Source organism: Calliphora vicina, chromosome 4 (genome assembly GCF_958450345.1).
Source record: "Calliphora vicina chromosome 4, idCalVici1.1, whole genome shotgun sequence".
Lineage (NCBI taxonomy): Eukaryota > Metazoa > Arthropoda > Insecta > Diptera > Calliphoridae > Calliphora > Calliphora vicina.
In genome coordinates, this window is record NC_088783.1 from 22,540,591 (window position 1) to 22,568,403 (window position 27,813).

General features: G+C 26.8%; 1 protein-coding gene across 2 annotated transcripts; it reads right to left on the reverse strand.

Annotated features, from left to right (window-relative positions):
* Nucleotides 1-1,906: 1,906 nt before the first annotated feature.
* Nucleotides 1,907-27,329, reverse strand: egh (beta-1,4-mannosyltransferase egh). Of its 2 annotated transcripts, none has more exons than XM_065506924.1 (3): nt 26,928-27,329; nt 10,554-11,831; nt 1,907-7,526 (listed from the first exon to the last, which is right to left on the reverse strand). In XM_065506924.1, the coding sequence occupies exons 2-3, from the start codon at nt 11,352-11,354 to the stop codon at nt 6,954-6,956; spliced, it is 1,374 nt and encodes a 457-aa protein (XP_065362996.1). In that variant the 5' UTR covers nt 11,355-11,831; nt 26,928-27,329; the 3' UTR covers nt 1,907-6,953. The 2 variants fall into 2 exon arrangements, with proteins under 2 accessions (XP_065362996.1, XP_065362995.1); XM_065506923.1 differs by having other exon boundaries at nt 26,921-27,329.
* Between the last annotated feature and the right edge of the window lie 484 nt (nt 27,330-27,813).

A 27,813-nucleotide genomic window follows, 5' to 3' on the forward strand; every position in this document is an offset into this window, starting at 1 on the left:
ATGAATTTAAAAGTATTTTTCAAAGTAGCTTACATTCTAAAGCTTTTTAAAATATGTTCATAAGTTCGTACAAGCCAATCGCCTGGAAAATATCGCGAAAATCGTTTATATCATATAAATTGTTTAATGTAATAAAAATATTTTGTTTGAATTATTTTTTTAATACACATTACTTCATAGGCTTATTCGAAATTACATTCTTTATAGAATACCGTCTTGAATCATTCAAGTTTTCTTCAATTCAAATTTATTACAAAAAGGCTTAAAAACATTTTTTGATTCGAAATATTAAACAAATTTAATACGCTACTTTATAAGTATAATATAATAGTTATATTACTTTTATACTCACGCTGATCCTCCATATTGCACTATTCCAATACAAAATCTATCTGGATAAAATGATATGTTTGCAGATTAAAGCAAAATATTTTTAAAATATGTAATATTGTGTGGTTTTCAGAGAGAAGCTCAAATTTGATCTTTATGTTCTATTCAGAGGGTAATTACTATATTTTTAAAAAATAGTAAGTACTTTCGAAACATTGTTGTACAAAACATCAAGCGAAATAAGGGTATATCGTACGTGACGTAAAACGGAAGTAATGCTAAAGTTTTCGATTCATAAGAGGCGTTATTTTTTCTTTTAATTTCTTACACTAAACCAAAAATTTTTCTTCTACAATCCGTCATATTTAAATGAAAACAATCTTTGGAAGATTTTATAATAAATAAAATTTAATATTGTACGTGACATACCGACTGATTGATGAGCGGACCATTTATCGAAATACACGAAAATCAGAGCTTACAAAAAAAAAACACGGGTTAAGGCGTTTCTATATTAAGGTATCGATATATTCTATAAATATATGTATTCAAAAACTAAAAATAATAACAAAAAACAATCAGCCAAATTCATTTCATACATGCTAATTGGGCGCTTAGATTTAGTCACCATCTTAACCTAAAACATACTAATTAAATGAAAAATTAAATACAATCAGTTTAAACTACTATTTTTGCCCTTAAAATGTTGTAATAAGCTCTAAAAACCTTCACGTAGTACAATTTTAGTGTTTTCTCCCATTCAGATCATCTTGAAAAAAAATTTTTAGGGTTTTTGTGATTTTACATATTTGCATAAAAATTTAATTTTTTTTTTATCTAAAAAAAATAATTTTTCCTTGCTCCTGAATGTAATGAAGTAATCGTCTTTCTTCTTCATTACGACGCATTATACATAATTTGTTTCACATTATTAATGTGATTTCACTCAAATTAAAGAAAAAATCTTTACTGCAAGCGTTTCTACAGGGAGAATTTCACCATGTTTTTATTATGATAAAACGATATTGATAGTTTTGAAAATTTTCAAAAATTCCTTGTGTAATTTATAAAATTTCTATAACTTTTAACATAAATGTAATGCTGGGTATACACGATACTATTTTTCGTACTAATCGTAGTATGAGTTGAAGTACGATTTTGTGATAGACGTTACTACAAATCGTACTATTTCCTTTGAAAAAAATTACAAGTAATAAAAATATCACAAAAATCAAAAATTTTTGATTTTCATACTTCGTTAGTACGACAACATGATACACGTTACTAATTTCATACTTATACGATTTATCGTAACGTGTATACCTAGCATAATGAATATACCTATTTTTTGTCCACATTTAATTTATTAATAATTTATTTCGAAATCGTTCAAATTTTACATAATTTTACTTGAAAACAAATAATTCTAGAAAAATGTTTCTTAAATTCACGACAATTTTAAAAAAATATGAATGTTTACATTACATAAAATTTATATTTTTTAAGGAAAATTCTTACCATTACAAATGCTGTTAACAAAATCCTTTAATAATCTTATAATTCCAAATAAATTCCATTGTTGGTTTTTTATTTTTTTTTATTTATTTTTAAGAAATCTTGTGCTATTCTTTATTTTGAGACATTAATTATGAACATAAAAAATACATTGAAAATTACAAATTGAAAACTATTATGCTGTTTATTTTATTTTAGAATATATTTAAATATCCATCGATTTAATTGGAAATATTTTATATTTCAATACAATCCATAGACATACATATTGCATTTGCCGGTTGGTTTTTTATTTATTGTTGTGTTCTGGGAGGTTAGTGTTATTATGTTGTTGTAATTATGGTATGTAGTACTCCTCGAGCTGTTAGTTTCATTTAAAGTTGTTCCTTTCCATTGAAAGATATTCAAAATGGACATATTGTATAATAATATAATATTCATACGAAGCTGACCAGCAGCTGCGTTTTTTTGTATTATATATTATGATTGTATAATAAAAAGAGATCTACAAATAATAACCTAGATTATATTTTGTTTGTTAATTTTAGAGCAAAGCAATTTATTTCATATTTGTTGATGATTTTTGACATGTTATTTCAAATTTAATTAAAAAATTCATTTAATACTTTATTGAGTTTTGTATTTTGTTGTTGTAGTCTGTTTATAATTGTGTATTTAATTGTAATGTTACATGATGATGTTAGATTTAAGCATTTAATTTCAATCATTATGATTAAATATATTTTGTTTACAATTATATTTGGTTTTTTTTTTAATAATTTTATATCAATTTAAAAAGATTTTCTTCGTTTATCTAATTTTTTTGTAATAAAAATTATTGTTTATTAGTTCATATTTTATTTAATTATTTTTTTAGAAATTTCATTTCAAATACTGTTTTTTTAATTTATTTACTTTAAATTACTTTATATTTAAGAAAATAAAAAAACTAAAATAAAGAACTTAAAAATACGCCCATTTTCACATGTCTAGTTATTTGTTAAACTAAAGTTATACAGACAGTTTGCATATAAAAATTATTTTAACAGGAAGTATTACTTTAAATTAAGGAATAACTAGAGGTAGTGAAAATGAGGCTTTATATATGTGTGTATGTATGTAGTTTTAATTACAAAATTAAAAAAAATAACTTAAAGCAGCTTTTCTTTTTCATTTTACGCTGACTTCATATCATCTTGCAGTTTAAATATCATATTTAATTAAGTTTTTTTTATTTATTTTTTAATTCTGTTTTTTTTTTTCTTAGAAAATATTAAGATTTCTTACAAAACTTATATAATAATTGTAGATTATTTGAGAAATAGTTTTAAATAACAAAATTTAGACTAGTAATTTAGAAATCTTCAGTTTTTATCTTTATTTAAGGGTTTGTCATAATTAGAACATAGTATAGAAAAGTATCTAGTCAACATTTTTCATCTCTGCGGTGACGTGAATATTTTTAATACAAAATAGTAAAAAACAATAATTTGTTGATTTAAGGTAGCACTCACAATTCCGAACTTTTTTTTCATCTCTTTCAGAAGCTAATCATTGTATATATTCTCCTTTAATGTTGAGTACAAAACTAAAACTGTTGCTAGTATTGCGAACGTGACTTAAAGGATTTTGAAATAGAATTTTATGTTTAAACTTATATAAAATCTGGGGTATCATCGTTATTAACTTAAATTCATTCAGAAAGCATATTCCGAAATTTATGCTATAACAAATATATTTAGAAAAGTTTTGAAAAAACGTAATAAGTGTTATTATGATTGTCGAAGAGAAGTCGTTTAAAAATTTGATATTCCGATTGCCGAAAATAAAAAATAATCGTCGAAATCCTCAATAAATATTTAAATGATAACGACACTTGTAATAAGGCTGTATAACCCTAGAAACCAGGTAACATAGAGACGAGACGTAATTGCCAGAAGCATAAGTCTGTTATTTTCTCAAAAATAGTTCTATTTCAAAACAAATACGAGTTAATCGATTTTAAATAACTCATAAATATGTACCATAACCGCAAAAGTATCTCAAGAAACATTATACTCGTCTAATATTTAAATGAAATTCGTTTTTAAGGCATTAATTTTTAAGCATATTAGAGTTACTCTCACAATTTGTATCCAAATATGTATGTCCCAAAACACAATTTGCATTAAAAATATTGTATTCATAATAAAACAACAAATACCAATAGACAAGTGCATAATTTTTTTCTAATGGATATCTATTAACCAATAATGCACATGCACTTGTTATTCAACATTTGTTTTTTTTTTTCGTTTGAATAAGTCAGTTAACAAAAGCCAATTAAACATATACTGTGTAAAAAAAAACTGAATCTCTTACGTCTATTTAAATTTATTTCAAAACTTTGGTATTTTAAATATGACAGTAGACTGTTTGAATTACTGCCGTAAATAGTGTAGTCAATTTAAAACAAAAACTATCATCTTCAATAGTATTCAATCATTCAAAATGTACTATTTAATGTGTGTGTGTGTTTTATTTATTATTATTTTCAGTTATTTCATGTCTATGTAGAATTTAAATTAATTTCTCATATACATTCATTGACCCCCATTAATAAAATGAAAAAAAAAACATCATCATATCATACCAAGGTATGATGTATGTAAACATTTTCAGTACACTTTATAAAGAACTCATATAAATTTTAAAATAAAATATAGATAAGGCGTTATTGAGTCTAAAAGGAAGAGCAGTCAAAAACAAAGGTCAAATGTTTAAGTTTAAATTGTTTAGCAAATTAAAAAAAGAAAATTGCTTTTTTTTATTCATATTTTTCTGTTTTTAGTTGGTTTTGTTCTAAAAAGCTTCTTAAAAAAGTATGTATAATGTTGGGTGATCATACAATTGCTACTGATGATATTATTATTTGTCTGAATGTGTAATTGTTTCGTTTTCAAAATATTTCTTTTAATAAGTACATTTGTGTATAAAAAATCTTTTAAGAGGGAAAACATGGTTTTCATTATTACATCTTATTAATATTTTTTTTCAAGCACTCTTAGAAATGAATATTTTTTTATACTAATTACTTGTACATAATATTATAAGAGAAAACTTTATGGTTTTGTTTGATTTTTAAGAATGGTATATATATTTTTGTTTCCAATACATATTTTATCAGATTTTTCTTTTTATAAACAAATTATACATAAAATACATACATGTACTAGTTATTATTTTGATTTATTATGTTGTTTATACAGTTTTTATTTAAATACAAACTTGTCTTAACAAAAAAAAAAACATAAAGAAAATAAATATTTAGAATTTACTTTAAAATTAATAGTGATGATGTTTTTGTGATTATAGATGAAAAAAGTTATTAACAAGAGATTATTATTTTATTCAGAATTGTTTTAAAGAAGATTTTCAATACCAAATATTTCCATGTAAATTTAGATTTTTTAAATCACAAGTGTAATTTATAAAAATCTAAACCAATCATTAATTTACATATGAGAGGAAACAAACATTTTTGACAAGGCATTGGACCTTACCCATTCCAAATTTGTTAAAACTTGGTACATAGATTCTTCATGGCCATACAAAATTTGAAGATGCTCAAACATTTTAAATTCGCCTTGGTTTGTCTTTTATCGAGGCTCAAAGGTGAAATTGTATATAAGAATGGTGTAAAATCACTCAATTTAAATTGTATATAACTTTTTAACCCTGTCTTGTCCAATATTTTACAATATTGGTCTCATAGTAATGTGCTTTAATTTCAATATGTTTTCCTAAAAATCCTTTGATACATTCATTGTTCAAGGAAGATTTTCTAAGTTATATGTATCTTGTTTTGATGAGAACGGATTTATAGAAAATAAAACTTTTAAATTTTTATTCATTGGCTTTAATTTGAGATCGAAAATTATACAATCTGACTAACAGTTCTAAAATTATTACCAACTTTGAACCTATATAAAAATCAAAGTAAGTGTGTTTCAAAAATTAAATAATCTGAGATTTTTAACCACTTCTTCAATAACTTGTAAAACTCAAAAAGTCAGAAAACTTTCAGAAAGGGCCTATTATTTGCTTCATTTGATTATGAATATTGTACCATTTTTCTAGGATTTATAAGTGCAACGTACACCCATGTTCAATATTTTAATTTTACATATATATGTATATATTTGCCCTGATTAATAACTTTTTCTATAAAGCATGAATGTAATGTAAGTGTAATAAATGACGAGATGGTGAGTTAAAAGAGTGCTGTTTTTTACAAGGTGCTGGTTTAACAAAAATGAAACCTTATGCCACCAGTATTTAATATATATATATTATAAAAAAAATTCACAAAACAAATTTACATTTAACAAAAAAAAAAAATAATGATAATAATAAATAATTGTAAATAAATTTAAGATTTAAATTAAAATGAAAAGAAAATAACTAAAACATATACATACTATTAGAAATATATTAATGTTATCCTTTTTGTTTTTTGGACAAGGAGGAAGGTGTAAAAAGAGGTTATTTTTTGGTGATTAAGTGTTTGTGTTTTCGTTTGATTTTAGTTATGTGCGTGAATGTAACATTTAATAAATTTTGTGTGTATTTGGCAAGTGCTATTTATTGATTATTTAAGTAATCTATATGTAATCTATAAGCATAACATTTTAGCTTACAAGTTAATAAAACCATAAACTTATATGTAGTGTAGTTTTTTTTTATTGCAAAATATAAGTAAATAATCATTAATTAGCCCAAGCCTAAAATATTATTTGTTCAATGAGTTTTGTTTAAGTTTAATGTGATAACAGAAGAAAATCTTCCAAACTGCATCACTTTTTGGTTCGTTTTTTGTTTTTTTTTTTCTAAAAAAAAGATTTTTTTTATCGTTTTATAACTTTAGCTTACAAACAACTTCAAATAATGTAAGGGAGAGTTATTTTTGCTTATACAAAAGTCAAGCTTTTGTTACTTAGTTTTGTTTTTTTACATATAAATCCTATCACAAAAAATAACAATTTCTTGCTTTTCATTGTGCAACAACATTTTGGCTGTGTTTTTGTTTGCTTATTTGTATGTTAGCATGCGGTTAATATGCATTAAACCTACACAGTTTCAAATGCTCGTACATCTTTTTGCACAACATAAAATTTATGTTTTTTACCCACTAGACCCCATATAACAGCTACATTCTCGATTACCACATTTACTGGTATTGTACACACAGCTCCCAGTACGCAGGCTAAAAATTTCAGTAAACCAAAACGATATAGTGAGAACGATTTGATGACACCAAACACGTACATGTAGATATTGACGGCCGCTATGAAAGCACACACGAAATCGACAATATTGGGACAGGGTATTGGATAGAGTCCAGCAAATACAATATTTGATGTTGACAAGGGCATGGTCACCCAAGAATAAACACTAATACCTAACAGCAGTTTATGTTTGACGGGTATCATTTTTGAGTGTACGACCAGTAGGATGCCTTGAAGCCAACGTTTACGTTGCTGCAAGAAATCCAACAGGGTAAATGGCGATTTTTCATACATTTCACCTTCGATGAAATTAAAGGTATATCCCTGGGAAAAAGCACGCATAGCAAAGAAACAATCTTCGGCCACGGAGCCATCAATGCCATTATCGAATGATACTTGACGTTCAGCACCAACCTGGAAATACAAACAAGAAGCAAATGAAATATATTAGCATACCCGCATACAATTATATAGTTCTAAATAAATTCATCGTTCAATAATTCAAAAGTTAAATTGATTTTAATTTACAGTCTAAGGTCTTTGAAATGGTTTTAAAATGTCTGATTATTATTAGATGTGATAAGATAAATTTTATCTGTTTTATTATAGGAACACTAGCAATTTGAAAAAAGGCTAAAAACTAATTTAACATTTTCTCAATTTATGATTTCTAAAATAGGGTCTAGTGTTTATTGTGAGTACAATAAAAATCTTGATAATTTTTGTGTTTGTTTTATGATTTTATACTTTAAAAGCTTATTCTTGCAATACGTATTGTTCAATTTTCTGATCTTCTGATGTTTTGTTTTATTCAACATTCACTTACAAAATAAAGTAAAGCGTAATTGAAAGGAAATAAATTTGGATAAAATATCGATGATGAAATTTTAATACTTCTAACATATATACTTGATTAAATCTTTGTTTGATTTATGTAATATACAGTGGTTGACAATACAATGGAAACTTGTCCAAATATTTAAATAATAGGTAAAAATCCAAAAAAAATTCTTATGAAATTTGTATTTTTATAAAAATTTTTTAAAACTTGGAACCTGTGTTCTTTATATTCATACAAAATTTGATGTTGCTAAAATAATAAGAATCGTGTAAAATCGATAATTTTGAACCAAAAAATATCAAGAACAAACGATATTTAAAAAATATATCTTCCATTTTCTAAAGATTCGTGATATAAATTTGAGCCAATAGTATTTCCGATAGGTTTTCTAAGGGACAGGCCACTTCAAAACACATACCTCATTGGATTGCAACAACTCGGTTACAACATAAAAGTTGTGTTTGGGGTCATTTTCGTACTGGAATCTCCAAACTCAGTGTATGGATACATAACATTTCTTAAAATGGATTCTGTCATATTATCTCTTATGATATGAACTAATGACAGATCTGAAGAATGTACAGCCCACTAAAAAACACATACCTCATTGGATTGCAACCATTCTGTTACAATCCAAGAGGTCTGTTTAGGGTAATTTTCGCACTGGAATACCCAACTAGAGGAATATTTGAACTGTGTATTCATACATAACATTGTTTAAAATGGATCTATGTATATGCTATTCCAGTCATGGTATATTCTATGATATGAATTAAGTGCCCTGGGGACGATCAAATAAACACATCAATCACATACACATACGCGTTGTCGGCAATGATTGAATGAAAAAAATGAAAAAGTGCGTCAAAATACAAATGGTGATTGACGAGTTTATTTGTACGTCTCCTTTATAGCTACAAGCATACGACACTCAAACACATGCACTGATTGACGGGTTTATTTGATCGTCTCCAGGGCGCTTTAGTACCATGCTTTGCCCTGTAAAACAGCACCACACTATAATATTGATACCGCCAAACTTAACTGTCTTATTTGGAGTCACTGCCTCTTAAATTGATTTTTCACAGCCGATAGCAACCAAGCTGTTAAAATTCGAAAACTAGTTTCTAATTTTGGTTTGGCTCTGCGCACTAAAAATCGGTGCATTTAACTTTACGAGCTGCTTTTCTAATAGAAGTGTTACATGTTCTTCGGATCCAGGTTTTCTTTCAATGACTGTCAAAGACATCCTTATACTGTTTAATGAATTTTGAAACAGTGTGACGATGAACCTTCAGATCTTTCCATATTGGATTTTATTTTTAAAAATGAATTATTTTATCGCATACTTTTTTTCACAGAAAATTTTGACCTAAATAACAGTTGAAAACGAATGATTTGGAAAAGATAATACCTGACATATTTTTAAAAGCTAATGTGAATAAAAACAAGTAAGAGTGCTATAATCGGCTGTGCCGAATCTTATATACCCTTTAAATTTTAAATATTTTTAGGTAAACAAAATTTAATTTTTTATAGTTGTTTTTTTCATTTTTTGGTTATTTTAATTTTTTTTTTAATTTAAATTTTTTTTTTTTTAATTTAAATTTTTTTTTTTAAATTTGAAATTTTTTTTTTTGGTTTTTAATTTTTTTTTTTTTAAAAAAATTCGGGTTAAAAATTTTTTTCCCGATTTTGACCCATTGTAGGTCCAACTTACTATGGTCTTATATACGTCGTTGCAAATGTCTTTGAAATATCTATCATTAGATATCCATATTGTCTATATTAATGTCTAAGTAATCCAGATATAGGTCAAAAATAGGTCAAAAATCGATTTTGCTGATTTTAAATAGCAAAATTCTCGAAAGCATGTCTGACAGAATTATTGAAGATTTGGATTCCGAAGATATCTGGGGTCTTCAGAAAACTGATTTCAACAGACAGACGGACAGATAGACAGACAGACGGACGGACATGGCTTAATCGACTCCGCTATCTATAAGGATCCAGAATATATATACTTTATAGGGTCGGAAATGAAAAATGTAGAAATTACTAACGGAATGACAAACTTATATATACCGTTCTCACGAGGGTGAAGGGTATAAAAATAATAATTCGTTGGATGAGTTTTGGCCGAAATAGGGTGTATAAATTTTTTCTGACTCACTCTTTAGTTTTAAAAAAAGTTTCCATTGTATTGTCACTCACTGTAATTTTTAATTATGAATTTTTTCGAATTTCGAGAAAAAAAATACATAAATATTAATGGTATGTATTTGCGTGTCGACGAATCTGAAATAGCAAACTTTTACACAAAAAATTAGCATTAACAAATTTCTATAAATGAACAAAAAAGTCCCTAACTTTTTTTGTTTGTAAATTCTCATAGAAAACATTTGAATATGTTATGAATGAATGACGCTCTAATCGTACAAACTTTAGTTATCATTTGGTCCGTATTGTTTGACTTTACTTCTTTACTTGCTAAGTTCTTCTCGAAATAGATTTTTAAGGAATTTAAATAGTTCATATTAAAAAGTCTGTTCAGTTATTTTTTTTAAATTTTAACTTTGTCTAAGAGCTAATAATCTTACCTGAGTTACAACATAACTCCCTTTCCAGCTGAACAAGGGTTTATGGAACAATTTGAATTGTAAACGCAATTTACCCATATCATCTGACACACGGAAACTATCGGCCAATGTCGTCAGCCAATTGACCACATTTTCATTGGCATACGTAATCAAACCCTGTCCAAATGGATGTTTACCATCTAAAACAAAATTGATAACACCGCGCACTGAATTCTCTGTGAGTAATGTTTCCTCATCTAAATGTACAATCCAGTCGTTGTCATTTAAAACATTTACATTATCCTCTAGACAGTACTGTAAAGCACGTGACTTAAATAAGGCACCGGTCCGCGTTTTATACTCTTTAGGCACTACAATTTCACGTATGCGACGATGATGTGCTAAATTTACCGCTTTATCGGTTACAACTTCTATAAGGAAATTTTCCAAACCTGTATCCAAACAAGTATTCATATTCCTCAGCACGTTTGTCTTGACCAAATCTGGAAAATCTCCTCGTGTCACGACACGTATGCAGATGAAAGGCGCTAGCAGGGGGCTACCTTTCAGTACAACTTTTTCGGGAAAAGCATTGTAAAATACTAAACCGCAGAAATTAAATAATACTTGCGGCAGTGTAAGGAACGTTAGGAAACGTAACATATATAGTATTACTGTTGCTATTTGACCATATTCCGCCCAGGGATCCAAAACTGTAAATGAATTTTCATCGATTTTTATGCCACCAGAGAAAATTTCAAATGATACTATGACCACTAGCAGTAAAGTGCAATGAAGTAAATGTTTTGTGCTTGAATTCATGACGAAATAAATAATTTAATTATAAGTGATGTTGTTGTTGCTATTACAGATGCTGCTGTAGTGTTCGTTGTTGTGGTTGTTGTTGTTGTTGTTGTTGCAAAGAGTCTTGTTGGGTGTCTGGTTGACTCAGTTTTAAGTATGTTGCTTAGAGAGAGAATTAACTTGTAGGATGACAGCACTAAACATTTATTTTCAAGGCAATTTCATCCAGAACTTAGTTGATGTTGTTCTAATGCGTAATTGCTTTCTTCCAAGTTGTTTTTATTGTTTGTTTAATGAATTGTTTAAATGCAATTATTCACAATTGTTGATTTTCAAATCGAGTCAAATATATAAAAAAGCACCTCTATACTTTCTTTTGTTACGCCAAATTCTATTAAGTGCAGCAGCAGCAAACAAAATATTTCTATAGACTATGGCCGTTATAGTTGCAATAAGTAATTATAGGAGTATTTCAGAGATCTATTTTGTAATTATCTGTAATGACAAAGAAAAATAAATACAAATATTTAAACAAAAGAATGTATTAGTTTATATGACGTAATAAAGTAATTAATACTACAAAGTCTGTTGTACACATGCTTTTTTTTATTCTTATTATTATTCAACTACATTTGAATTTCAAAAATATAACGAAACAAGAACGTTAAACATCATAGTAGACAACGAATTCTTGCTGTGTGTGTAGTACTTATGCACTATGTTCTTTTCTCCATGGGACAATTAGATTTGATAACAAATCTGTTTTAATTGAAACAAAAAAACAAAAAAAAAATAAACACTAAATAATACGATAAGATAATGCAAGCTATGTGCTATTTTTAATTGACACTACTATGTATGTTAAATGATTTTTTTCTTTACTTTAGCAATTGAAGTAACATTTTGTTTAACTATGTATGTCTGAGATTTGTATTCTCTTGATATATGGTGATAAGTTAATTTTGTTTTGTTTTACATTTGTTAACAGCAAAATTTTTAATAATTTTTAGGGTGGTATTTACAATAATTGACAGGCAATTTAATGAAATACGTTTAAAGATAAGATTTTAAAAAGAAATAAGTACAAAAATTACGCAACTGTTTGGCAACAAGTAAATTAATAACAACGCGATTTTCAAAAGATGTTTATAAATAAAATTAAAAACCTTATTCAATTTTATCACTTAACCATTCCGATAATGATTTCGTTAAGAATTAATTCATAGGCTTAATTATTTTGTCCTTTGAGAATTCAATCTTTATGGATTTACTTGAAATCCATTACAAAATAGCTTTAAAAATGTATTGAAATATTAAATCTTCAATTCAAATCTTTTACAAAAAAGCTTAATTGTGTAAATGATAAAAAAAATCTGAATATAGAATAAAATAGAAATCCGTTGATCATCAAAGCAGGATAAAGCATAGAAAATAGTTTTTAAACAAAGAATATCTCAAAAAATACCCTGCATTTCATTGAACTTGTTCCGACGCGTCTAATTAATTAGCCACTGAGAACTACTACTAGTGAATTTTCAACACACGAGCAACGTTATCGAGTGGTGTTATTTAACAAGGGGATGACATATATCCCAATAAAAAAATCAAAATATAAAGATGAACAATACTGCCTCCATCACGAGAAAAGCAGAGAAAAATTGCATTTATTTTTATGTAAAAATTCGCATATACTTCCCCTTCATAATTTCCTGAAACATTGAGATATGTCCTTTCTACAATAAATCAACGAAAAAATTTTTCACATATTATGAAAAAATAAAATGTAATTCTTTGAGTTAAATTTTCAAATAATAAGGTTCTTCATTTCAAAAAAAAGGGAAAATTACACTCTGATTTTTTTACAATTTTACACAACAAAAACATGAACAAAATTCCACAAAAAAATACAACATTTTTTGGATTTTTTTTTTTAAATGTAAAAACAAAAATTTTCCATTTTTTTGAAATGAATATCCTTAATAAACTAAATTTACTGAATTATCAAATAATTTTTATAAACTTTATAAAAAACTTTAATATTAAACAATAATATTCCCTCCATTTTGGCTTAAACAATAAGTTAATAAATCTTACATTAAGAAAAAAAAAAATTACAATACTTTTTGTTAAAACAAACAAATTAGGTTTCTTTCAATTTAAACGTAATATTATTAATAAATTAAAAGTTTTTAACTTATTCCGATCACACCTTAAACAATTGATGAGTTTAACATAAATATAAATATTTAAGAAGAAAGTAAAGTACACAATCAAAATGTGCTGGTACATACGAATATGTATAAATAATTTGCAAATAAGTATGGGTGCAGTGTTTACTTTATAATTATCGAATATTAGTACATATTAATATTGTTATTAAATATACAAATTTATATTTCGAAAATCATTGTTGTTTAAACCAGTTTTTTTATATGTATATATCAATGTTCTTTAAATTGTAATCACGATTTCAGTATAATGAACTCGGCATTTTTGGCATTAGCAAATGCGTTTTATTTAAAAAGATATGCGTTGTTGCATTTATTAGGCCACACTCTGTGACACCAAAAAGCATATCTATAACACAATATTTCAAACATTATTTATTACAATACTATTTGGCGTACTCTTCTTATTATATTTAAAACTAAATATTCTAAAAAAAAAGTTGTTAGAAATGTATGTTATTCTTTAATACAGTATGTATGTACATTAGGGCTATAATTTTTTTTACATTTTTTGCAAATATCAAAATAGCCCAAGCATAGTCTAATAGACCATTGAAAGTTATTTTAAAAACTGGTATTACTTTTTCGAGGTTGTCAAAAAAGTTCATCCACAAACCACGGTAAAGTTTGGAGATAATTTTTTTTTGTTATCCAAAAAAACGAAAACAGTATTTTTTATAAATATAACAACCTGGCCCGAATCTACGGTAACGAGAAAAACCCGTTGTTTTACTATAAAAAAAATAAACATCTTTAAAACATCGTTTCCTAAATGACCCGAACAAAATGTTATCGTAAATAACACAATATTTGCCATCGCGTGGTGCTAGGGTCAAAATTTGGTTATAGCCCTTTGTACATATTATTTTGTTTAATTGTTGAATGAAAATAAAAAATAAATACACACATACAATTGTTTTTTTTTTTTTTTTTTCTCTCTCTCAACCATATTTTACTGAACCTAATTGTATTCTTGAATTTATCATTTAATATAGAGTATGTAATCTCACTTTAATTTTGTTGGCTACAATTTTGTGAGGTTTTGTTTTTTGTAGTTTAAATGTCTTTATTATTATCTATTAATTTAATTGGTTATTTGCTGATCCCATTACTATGAGTTAATTTTCAAATTATATATTGATATCTTTTAATTTTATTATTATTTTATGTATAATCAAATTGTGAGTAGTATAATTGGAACCGATTATGGCCTATTGGCTAGGATTCTGTTACTGAATGAATACAAATGTATGTATCGACGTTATAAATTCTGACGTTTAGCAACGCCCCAAAATAATTATACAATTATACCAAGCATGATAAAAATGTTAATTAGCAGAATATGAATTTATATAAATAGCCTTTTTGATGTCCCACAAAAAGGACATTCAAAGGAGCAACAAAAAACAAATGTAAAAATGAAATTGAAGTATGATTTGTTAGATGTTTTTTTTTGTAGGTTTTATATTCCATTTTCCTCATGATCTATAGATCTTTAAAAATTTATCTATTGGAGTTGTCATATTCTTTAGTGTTAAAAAATAATCAAATTACTGTAAATTCTCACGATTAATAGTAGTGAAATAGTAATATACTGTTTTATTTTGTAAAACACTCCACCTCAATTTGCTTATATTTCCATAGACAAATTTAGAAAAACAAATTTCTCAAAGTAAGGTTTTGTTCATCTTTTACAAAAAAAAATTTAAGAATCTATATAAAGATGCCGTCCGAGGCAATTGTAAATATCAATGAGATATTCATACATTTGCAAACAATTAAGGAATATTTACATTTATTCCCATAGCTTAAAGGGAATGTTTTCCAATATTATTATGGCTTTTAACAACAATTGAATTGAAAATATTAATTTAAAAATATTTTGTTAAACAAATGTAAGAATAATTTTCTCAATGTCTAGTTATGTTATTGTATATTGGCAGTTTTTATAAAAAACATTATTTTAAACTGTAGGTTAAAAATAAACAGAAATCGTGGAAATGGGGCTAAGTGTTATGTACTTATATTTTTATCTTTTGTTATTGAAGTTTACTTTTTTTACTATTATTAGGGATTAGATTTAATAAATATTTTATTATACAATATTATTATCAAAAAAAATACATACATATGTATATTATGCCTGTACACATTGTACATAGCAATTCATTTGCAGCTCAAAATTTTTATCTTTTTCTTGTTTTTTTGTTTATTTTGTTTAATTAAAATGAAAAATAAGAACACTAAATTAATAATTAACCATACAAATTTAAATTCATATTACCAGCAACAACAATAATAATAATAAAACATTTTTTTTAGATAAGAAAGCACCATCATGCCCATTCACACACTGTCGCACTACGTCACAACAATGTACCGGCATATTTGAACGTTCCTACTACATTCATGCACTACCTCACGCCGCGCCATCATCTAGTCATGTTTGTTTGTTTATTTATACGAATTGTATTTATTGTATGAATCTATGAGCAATAACAAAAAATATTCCATTTCTTGAAAGAAATTAATGATGATAATGACACTGACGATAAATATATTCATATATACATACCAATGTACCAATAAATGTATAGAAATATATTTGCATGTACTTAAAATGTATTTAGTAAGACTATTTAAAACTGAATTAAATATTTTTGTATATGGTGCAATTGTAATAAATCCTACTTGAGCATCTGTTATATTTCTTGTGGAATAATTTTTAGAATTTCCAAGTAATGTTCATGTAAATAAGATCATATTTTGTTGGTGGCATATTTTGCAATCCAAATTTTTTGTAATGTTCCTAATTACAATTTATTATTGTGATTGGGGAAGAAATTTAAGATTTTCATTAAGTACTAGCTGATCCGGCAAACGTTGGTTGTTCTACCATACAAATTATTTTTAGTGAATATTTTGGTTGTTAAATAAAAAATAACGAAAAAGTGAATTTGGCATTCTAGGAATTTTTGATGCCAAATGAAGAGGAAAACAAACAAAATTTTTTGGCGAAAAATATTTTAAAAAAATGGGTGGATACGGACATCCTAATGTCCTAGTGGTATGAAATATAGTATTCTCATACCTACCAAAAATATATACAAAATTTCATAAAAATAGGTAAATATTGATATTTGAATATTGCTCATACAAAATACTAAAATCTGGGCTAAAAACGGGTGGGTGAGGTTGATGGTTGATGAAAATTTGGGGTTATACGTATTTTTTTAATGCCAAATAAATAAAATGCGAAAAAAAAGCTTTTGGCCAAAAAATTATAAAAATAAATTCTGGATAGGGTCACCACCTATTCGCATACCTACCAAACATACATACAAAATTTCATAAAAATCGGCTGAGCCGTTTCGGAGGAGTTCAAACACTTAATTTTTCGCATGAAAGGAAGAAATAAACAAACAAAATAAATAAGTGATATCACAATGGAAACTTTTTATGAAAAATTTAGTCCGTAATTTCAGTTTTCAAAAACATGATATTTTACCCAATATAAATGTATATTTCTATGATAAAATATAGCTAATTTCAGCGGTTTTAGCATTCAAGTTTAACAAAAATACATTTATAGAATGTGGTAATAATTCTAAGCATTGACAAAACTATAGAAACTTTTAAACTTCTACAAGATGAATAAAACAAAATAAATATGAGGATGAGTCAATAAGTTCGTGACATAACTGAAAATACAACACCGCCCCTGTCAACAGGCATCTGTCAGTTGACTCCTGGTATTGTCAATCACTGTATATCTGAAAGAGCCGATTCTTTGTCAATAATAATAATGTCCATCGATATTTTTATAGTTAATAAAGAAATAATTTTATTAATTACTTTTGACAAACCAATTGAATTTTGTTCATTTTCCCATCCATAATGTTATTAGGAAATAAATAATAAAACCTAATTACAATTCATCAGGTGGGCACAATCAGTTAGACCAGATGAACACGTGTTACATTTTAATACAATCTTCCAAATAAAAATAAATCGATATGAATGTGTACGTATGTATGTATAAACAATATTGAAAGTATTAAGTATTTAGCATGATTATGATGAGATGAATTAAGTAAACTAGAAAAATATAATTTAACTGAATGAAAAATTATTATTTAATATTTATGAAGACGAAAATTTGAAAATTCCGAGAGTAGACTATTTTTATTATAAATATTAACGTATATAAATATCCCCGCAGTGTTAAATTAGTCAATGTATCTCTTTAGGTAGTAATTTTCACTAATGTCTGATCACTTGGCTGACTTTAATTTATATACATATTTTGGGCCATTTGACACGTATGTGCTCATCGTAGTATACAAAGAAGTTAATTTGTTACTTTATACATTCCAGGTAATCTAGCGTAAAGTCAATTGTCACTTTAGTGTCTCTAAGTAATCTAGAGTGTAATCATTTTAATCTTTTTTTGTATTGCACTTTATTGGTGGAGACCACAAACTAATGAGTTGAGCTCGATAATTCCAGCTTCCTATACGAAGGTATAGATCGATGTGGCAGTTCCTGGACGAGACTCTTCTTTGGCCTAAGCCTGGCGATGGCTTAGAATTAAACTTAAATGAATCAAATCATGTATATATATCGAGGGACAATATTCAAAACCCTCTATCTGAGAAAACACGATATATTTTTAAGGCCGCTACTAATTTACTAGATAAAATAAACAATGTTGAAATGTTTATGGTAAAAAATATACAACATGCGTGCAGTCATCATTTAGGGCCGACCCTAAAAAAATCACTAGTTGGGTATAGCCAACCAGAACTACTGAGAAGTCACTGTCACTGTCATATTTATGTTATTGAATCGATACATATGTACATAGACTTGTCAATTATTCGAGTTAAATTTTAATCAAATAAAAATTTGTAATTTTTTTATTATTCGAGTGATCGATTTTTTTTTTTACTATGTAAATTTACTATGTATAAAGAGTTTAATACCCGAAAATTTATAATAATTTGTTGGTTAGCAAAGAAGAAAAATACAAAATTAATAAAAATAATAACAACGCACCGACTCAGCTTCTTCTTTATAATGAATTTCATTTCCATACATATTGTAAATCGAGTGATTTTTGGAACGAATAATTGACATATTGGTGTTCCGGTAATCGCTCTATTTTGTACATTAAAACATTTTTGTTGACTCAAAAGTAAAACAAGTAAATCATGAGGATTTCATTTACAGACCACCAACATATTTGAATTGATTTTATGAAAATTATAGGTGTTGTATTTTATCGAGATAAGTTTTATTCGAATCACAACCTTATATGTACATGTATACATAAATAAGTGCGTACATCAAAGAATGTTATGTATATGCAGAAGCACGCATTTATAGGTTACAATAACCACAATTATAAACATTTGACCACAACTTGTTAAAAATAAACTGAACAAATTTAATTGACCTTTTAAGTAGATCTGTAAAGAACATTTGAACGCAATAAAAAACACATAGACGGTATAGAGTATTAAAAAATTGTAGTTGTATGAGCAGTGTTTAAAAATAATCGTCCAAAGTTTAAAAAATAATAAAAGTTAATTATACATTTACCATATGCACTTATAGAACTAAACATACACAGTGGATTTTTCTATTACGAATGACTGTATGTACATTCGAATATAAACTAATTATTCATCATCATTATTTTTTTTTTACTTTACTCGCATACACATTGTCGTATTTATATTGAAATTAATTTTAAATATAAAAAATCTACTATAATTTCCGAGAAAATCCCCAACTTATTGCACCTCATTGTATTTGTTTGCTTAAGCACATACGAAATACATCATAATAAATGATTTTTTTTCTCTCAATATATCTATTTGTATGTCTGTATGTAGTATATGAGTATAAACGAAATGAAAATAGTAAAAATAAATGAAAAAAAATATTTGCAATAAAACAATAGCACAAAAATAATTTGTTTATTTTAAAAATACCCAATATTGTTAGTTAGATTTTTATAATACCCACAGATCATTTAAAGAATGTACTATTGTATGTAAATAAATAAATTTTTAAAATATTTTTCAAATTCTACCAACTTCAAAAACTCAAAAGTCCAATTCAAAGTATTCTTTCAGTTTATGCTGTGACGTATAGTTAATTTTATTTTAATATGAGGTCACATTACATATGTTAGATTTTCTTATACGTCAATCACTCAAGTGAACGTATATAATAAGAAAATTTACTCTTATTTGTTAAAATAAACAAATTCATTTCTCTTCAATTTAATTTTTCTTTTAATTGTCGTAAATTCTTATCATAATTGTATGATATGTACGTATATTTTAAAATGTTCAGTAGAAGCAAAAAACAATTTTTTTTCAATACATTAAATGAAACAACTGTACGGATACAACTGTATTTTTTGGCGAAAGAGTAGAGAAAATGATAGCAGATTTTTACAGTGGGTAGATATGACCACTGAAAAAAGAAAAAATTTTCTTTTTTTACGTTCTTTAGAGGAACCAGTGCGATATAGACAATAGAAAGTGGCAAGGATATATGAGGCTATTCGCGCAAAAGTGGTGTAACCCACAATTTTTTTGTAGCTGTTCTTTACCAATATCAATACAAAAGTGGGCTAAGCTACCTTTTATTATTCAAAAGCAGATGGAGCTGAAAAAATCGTTTTTGCAGAGAACATAATATAACAAAGTTATGTATCAAAAGTGGTGTAAGTTGAATATATGTACCACTAAATAAAGAGTTTGGAGTTACACCACTTTTGCAATGATAGCATTCATAGCCACGTTTGTAATTTCTAATTTTATAGATATTCTGTTTGTCTGTATGTTGAAATCAACTTTCCGAAGCTAGCAAATAACTTAAATACATGTGTGATATGTACATTAATATTTATCCACTATAGTTCCGGTAATGTACTGTTGGGAAAATCAGACTATGACTACATAGATTTTTTACCTATTTTTGATCTATATGTGGATTATTAAGTCATTATCATAGACAATATAGAAATCTAATGGTATACATTTTATTTACCTTTCTAACAACATATATAATGCCATAGAAATTCGGATCGACAATGGGTCAAAAAAATATTTTTAATCCGGCAATTTTTAATCACCAAAAAATTTTTTTCCATTCAAATATTTTATTCAACATTTGTTATTAACAAATAGTTTTAAACAAAAATTTTATTCAATCAATGAGACAAAATTGAAAAAAAAAAAAAAAATTTTCACCAAAAAAATTTTTTCATTCAAATATTTTACTCGCTAAATTTATATTATAAAAAAATTTCACCAAAAAATGTCAAACAAAAATTTTGTTAAATTTTTTTTTTTTAAGTATACTTTGGTGAAGGGTATATAAGAATCGGCACAGCCCAATATATAGCTATCTCACTTGTTTTTAGATTACACAAAGACGGTCTGATTGCTGGTCCAAAGTAGTCAACACATGGTATTCACATGTCAGTACCTTACCAGTAAAATACATCACCTAGAACTCAATTAATATTCTATTTTTAGCAGTTTACTCAATCTCAAATATTAATTACAAATAACCGGTTTCTTGTAAACAAACCATCTTTAGACTACTATATTCTTCCCACAATGAAAAGTCATCAATATATCAGCCAACCTTGGACAGACAAATAACTCGTATGAAATAGTTATTATTCGAGGAAATAAGAATTATTATTCAAATAATTTAACAATATATATTTACTTGTAAAACTGCTGGGTTCTCAAGAACTTGTGTATTTTATTAGTTTTACATAGAATTAGGTGTTTGGGAAATACAGTTAATACAAACAATTAAATGAATGTGTGGTACTTAAAATTACTGGAATAACTCCACATTTTATGAAAATTGAGATTTTAAAAAATGTTTCGAAGTTAACTTTGAATTTTCTAACTTAATATTTCATTGTCATCAGTTGTACGTACGCATAAATGGCAAATTTTATCCTGGATCAAAATTCAATTATAAATGTTGACCTAAAATTGCTTTAATGTCTGCGTAATTAATATTAGAATTGAATCTTTGCATATTCTGCTAAAAATACATTTTCAAAATGAGTATGTGCCAAATCTAATTAACTTATAGCTGCTAACAATGACAATGAGAAAGAAAAACTAACTTAATTTATATATGTTAATAATGAACATTTTTTAAGGTTTTAATAACATTTGCATGTGAACGTTTTATGTAGACATCATCATAAACTATACGCATACGTTCAAGTTGTAGTTATTTATACGGGACAAATGAAATGTTATCAGTTTTATGGAATACATATATAAGTGTGACTAGCAGTCTGCTATTAAGCAGTCAATTAAATACTATACGTCGACTCTTGTGACTGCAAAATTTAAGACTTTGACATAGAACTTTAATGAATCACTTATAACAAAAATGATTATTGTTGGCTTGACTTTTATAAATACTTATAATATGATGAATGTTTCATCGACATTTGTGGAAATGACTGCGCAATATACATACATATATACAATTACGATAAGAATTGTAAAGAACAATGTGTTTATTTTTGATAACATTAAAGATTTATATTTTTATCTTGTAAAAAATAGCATCATTAAGGATGGATGGACAATATTCATTCATTCACCTTACTTAGTATGTTCTAAGTTAAAAATAATTCGGTATTTTTATGAAAATATAATTGTTATGAAAACAGAGATCTTGTACTTTAAATTAGTTTAATAATAACTAATTTATTTTTTTGTTTTTTCAATTTAAATAGTCTATTAAAGATCAGAATATAGCTTCAATTCGAAAATTAAATTAATTAAAATCTTACAATTTTATTTGTTTAGTAGACATTTTGTAACCATAATAATAGCGTTGGGAAGGATACTTAAAGAACATATTTAATTAATAAAATATAGTCATATGTATAATTAAATACATATATATGTAAATTTAAAAGTGCGTGCAAAAAAAAAACTACTGTTTAACACGTCATATTTTCATTAATTTTGCTAAGGTATACAAACATATTTAAATTCTTTAGTAGCCACATAAATTTAGCTTTATTTCAATCGATATTTACACCTAAATAGACATAGCTACAAAATGTAGTTCATGTAGAATGATTTTATTGTTATTTTTTTATTCTTAAATAAGTTTAACCCAAATAATAACAAAATATTAGCAAGAATATGGAATTACCTAAAAGAGTTCAGTAAATGTTTATTTTTTTGTGATATATATATTAATAAGTTATTTGCAAGGAGGATACCGTTTCGAAATTGTAAAAGGCAAGGATAGTCAAGTTCAAAGATATATGTAAATGTTACTCGAGAAAAACATACAATTTCCAAAAATTTATTATCAGCCATCAACTATCATTTATTATTCAAAATTGAACAATTTAAAAAATCTGTAAATTTTGGTATCCAATTATGTTGGATTTAATCTGTTAGTTAATGATTAAATTCTTGTAAGTTTCAAATCATATTTTGAACTGCTTTTTTCATTTCAATACTCAAAAGAAGCCTTCTGAATTCAGTTTCAACTACATATTCTTCAGTATTTTTAATTTTCCTCATACCCATGTATGTACCTATAAAATTTTTGTAGTCAGGTTGTTTCTATGGGATTTTCTAACAACATAAAAAAGTAGCTATGAAAATTTCAAATAGGTAGGGCGAGCCTGTTTAATAAAGTTCTTTTATATGAATAACAATTGCTGCCTAAACGTAAAATACCATTTATACAATAAATTTTATTATCTATGAGTATATTTTCATTTTGGCCGCAAAAAAAACTCTGATAAGACAATAGGTAAACATGTGTGAAATACTGCAGTGAACCGAAAACAACAACAGCAGCACATACTAATAAGAGTGGCCTTGTCAAGAGAAACGTTACGCCGCTATGTACTGTTTCAACTTTTAGTAATCAATGAGTACAATTTTTTCAGCCAGCGAGACTATTAACTCCGTATAAAAAAACGTTAACTAGGTATAAAAAAGGCAAACAATTGTTATGTAAACCCCTTTTCGTCAATAATAAGTGATAAATAACTAAAATTTGTTAAATAAAAAGTAAATAGGTACATACTGTTAAGATTAGAAATTTAACAAGAAAACATACAATTAGTGTATATTTTAGTGGTGGTACAATAGCAGCAATGGACGACTATTAAGAAATTTATAATAATTAGAATATTTGGGTACATGTGTTTAATCTTATCACATTTTATTTTATATTTTATTTTTAAGTTACAATGATTTTGGAGCTAAAGTGAGTCATAATTTAGATCAATGTCGGTACATACTTTTATGTACAACTTCTTACTGCTTCCAATTGTTGTTTTCATTAAAATATTGGTTGTGGTTCAATTAATGATTTCTTTATACTGAAGTTAAACGTTATGTGATTTTTATCAAATTTTAGTTAGAATCATGCATAAAAATTATGAAAAATTTTTGTTTGGGTTTAATAAATAAATGCTTATGTACATACTAGTTAATGGTATGAAAAGCTAATAATCGATTTTCGACTTATCGATCAACCATTTTCATTTCGATTTTTACAGTCGATTAATCGAACCCAATAATCGATTTTTTAATAATCGACCTGAATTTTTGGGAACTATAGCAAATGACCCATACACGCTATAATTACGGATTAAAATCATATTTTTGGAAGAGTATTATAACTCCTTTATGTTGAGGTGCTCATTTTATAAACCGTAACGCCAAACATTTGACAACAATTTTATGGAAAAAATTTCGTAGCACTTTTTATAAAAATTTCTTAAGGTTGAACAAATTTCGCATTAAAAAATGAGGTCCTGCGTAAATATTTTCCGATGTCAGCTGTAGACTAATATATTGCAAATTTTAATGAATGCAAATAACGTAGACAATACTAAAAATTCCGGAATTTTATTTCTATTTCGATTAATGGTTATCAAAAATCGATTTCAGCATAAAAATCGGAGTATATAATCGATCACGAAATAATCGTTTTTAGACCCAGAAAATCGATTTTCGACCATAATCGTAATCGATTTACCATTCACTAGTACATACTATTTTAATCTAAATTTTTATGATTTTATATATTCTGAATTAAAATTATCTATTATATGAGTGAACACAGATCGAGCTCCTTTTTTGATTAAACGCTTATTGGCCAAGTTATTAGCGAATTTATTTATTGTGAGTTTTTTTGTATAAAAAATCAATTTTTGGTCAGAAATATGTGTGATCACAGATCGAGCTACTTTTCTTGATTAAAAGCTTATTACCAAGTTATTAGCGGATTTAGAATGTAGACAACAATGAAATACATACTTTTAATTAGATTTTTAAAGTTTAGGGAAAAAAGAGAAATATTTTAGTTTCAATGATATTACATCTGGTGATTTTGTAATGGCCACAGTTAAGGAAATTAATCAAAAAGTTGGAGGTTACTCTCTGAAACTGGGAAGAATTAATGGTAAAATTGTTTTAGTTCTACAACTAGTTCTAGAATGCATGCATATAGCCACTACTCGTTCTATGCAGTTTGGAGTTGCGACCAATGATTTTTGTTTAAAATTTTCAGCTCCAGAATTGGTTCTAAAGAAGATTTGCGGAACTAGTACCTACACGTTATTTAGAACAGTACTGGAACCAGTCCTGTAACTAATGATATTTGTTTGAAAATGTCTCCCTCGGAACTAAATCTTGGGAAGCTGTACGGAGTAAATACACATTCTTAGGAAAAGTTATAGTACTAGTTCTTTCAGTCCTGTAACTAATGATATTTGTTTGAAAATGTCTCCCTCGGAACTAAATCTTGGGAAGCTGTACGGAGTAAATACACATTCTTAGGAAAAGTTATAGTAATAGTTCTTTCACAAGTGATTTTTGTTTGATATTGACTAGTACAGGGTTTCAGAAGTAATTGCGACATCACTATTAGTTCCAAGGCTGTCATTGAAGAATCTGAAGAGGTTCTGATTACACTCGTTCTATAACACCGTCCGACAAATAGAGAAAAAATTCGTTAGACACAAACTGGATGATATACATCTGAAACTATGAATTATAGGTGAGCAAACACAGATCGAGCTACTTTTTTCATAACTCTTTATAATCATATACCCGTTGTAGGGTATCATAAGGTCGGGTTTGCCCGAGTATACCATTTTATTTGTTTATTAAAAAGTCTTCTTCGTTGCTTTTCACAACGGATTTTGTTATATTTTTTTCGAATGAAATATTAAAATAAAATATAAAAAATCAAATAATTCAAATTTAAAATATTTTTTAACACTTAAGTAGTTAAGATAGAAGGATAAAATTTTGGCATGAGGTATTCAATACATAATCACTATTTGTTTAAAAAAAATTATTGGAAATCTAAAAGGATATTCAAGGATACAAAGGACATTTTTGACATCTTTTGAGCGTTACAGGATAAAATAATACGAAATATTCTTTTGATCATTTGACACCAAATTTGACATAGTAGGATGATCAGAAGTATTTTAAAACATTTTTTTAAAAATGTACTCCTAGATTGATATTTTTATTTCAGTTTTTTTTTTAGAATTTTTAATACCACTTTTTACAATGTAAATACACTTTAAAATTCGAACTTCTTCCTTCTAAATTGTGTCGAGGAAATTTGCAAATTATTTTAAAAATCCAAAAATAGCGTTTCGCTGCTTTTTTTGAGTTTGTGAAACCAAATTCTGTCGCAGAAAAGACCTTCAAATCGTCAAACAACGAGTCATGTGTAATCCTTACCTGTCCGACCAGTAAAAAATCCCTGCTTAATAGTGTTTGTCAAACACCCATGTAATTTAGATAGGCGTGTTTGACGAGTCTGACTGACAAACATGAAGCATGTTCGCTGCCGTTCCAATCGTTTCCAGTCGTGGAAAATGTAAAAAACAGATACAAAATACAAATCTGTACGGACAGGGGAGCAAAACAAGAAAACAAAATGGCAAACTTTTTTACAGAGTTGCAAAGAAAGTACTATTTATGTAAACATGAGAAAAAATGTAAACAAAAGGATGACAAAAATATTGCTTTATTTGTGGAATCCTTATCTGATCATTTTAAACGATATTTAAATTTTGAAAAACTGGAATTAATTACTGAATGACACTTGAATCATATTTCGGGGTTGTCACTTGCGCCATTACAGTCGACCACATGTTATTTAAATTTAATCATCTAGATTGTTGCTTCGTAGCAGATTTTTGCTCCTTAAAACGAGCAGCAATATGGAAACACTTTCTGAATTAGAGGACGAATAATATATTCGATCGATTTTTCACTTTTCGCTTACCACTCACACTTTGTATATGCAATTTTTTTAGCTTTGGCCGGGCTAATGAACTTTTTTATTTATTGCGTTAAATTAAGCTTTATTCATAAAAATACTTTAACGAAATTGACTTTTTTTAATTATAACATAAATTAATATATATATTCGATCGATTTTTCACTTTTACGCATTTTTCACTTTTTCGTTCCCACTCACACTTTGTATATGCATTTTTTTTTAGCTTTGGCCGGGCTAATGAACTTTTTATTGTGTTAAATTAAGCTTTATTCGTACAAATACTTTAACGAAATTAACTTTTTATAATTATAATATAAATTGTATGCAAGCTAATTATATTGTGGTATTTTATTTAATATTTCTTTTCAATTTTCTTTGAAAAAAGATTAACAACGCCACGGCCGAAGCAATCGAGAGCACAAAATCGAATGACAAGTACGTGAAAACAGAGTTGTTTTCGTAAGTATTCAAAAGAAGGAGAAAGCAAATAATAAAGAGAAATCCAAAAATACAATGGTGCAAAAAGGTAGTGCCAAGTTTTAAATAATAGCGTTACTAAGCTTACACATAGAAACCCTGTGTCGTGAAACACTGTGTTCTTTCGTATGTTACAGGTTTCACAACAAACGAGTCGTTTTGGGAAAATCACGTTTTTTAAAAGTTTACTTATACATTTTTTAAGTAGAACAAAACTACTTGTCTCAAAATACGCATACAAAATGTTTCCTGCTAATTTAGATTTAACAAGATAATTATTTTGTTATTTTATTAGTAATTGTCAAATCTTAAATTGCTTACATAAAAATAATTAAAAATAGTAATAAAAAAAATATTTTCTTCAATAAGTATTCTCCACCCATTTAACAAAATACCCCCATTTTCTTAATATCTTGTTA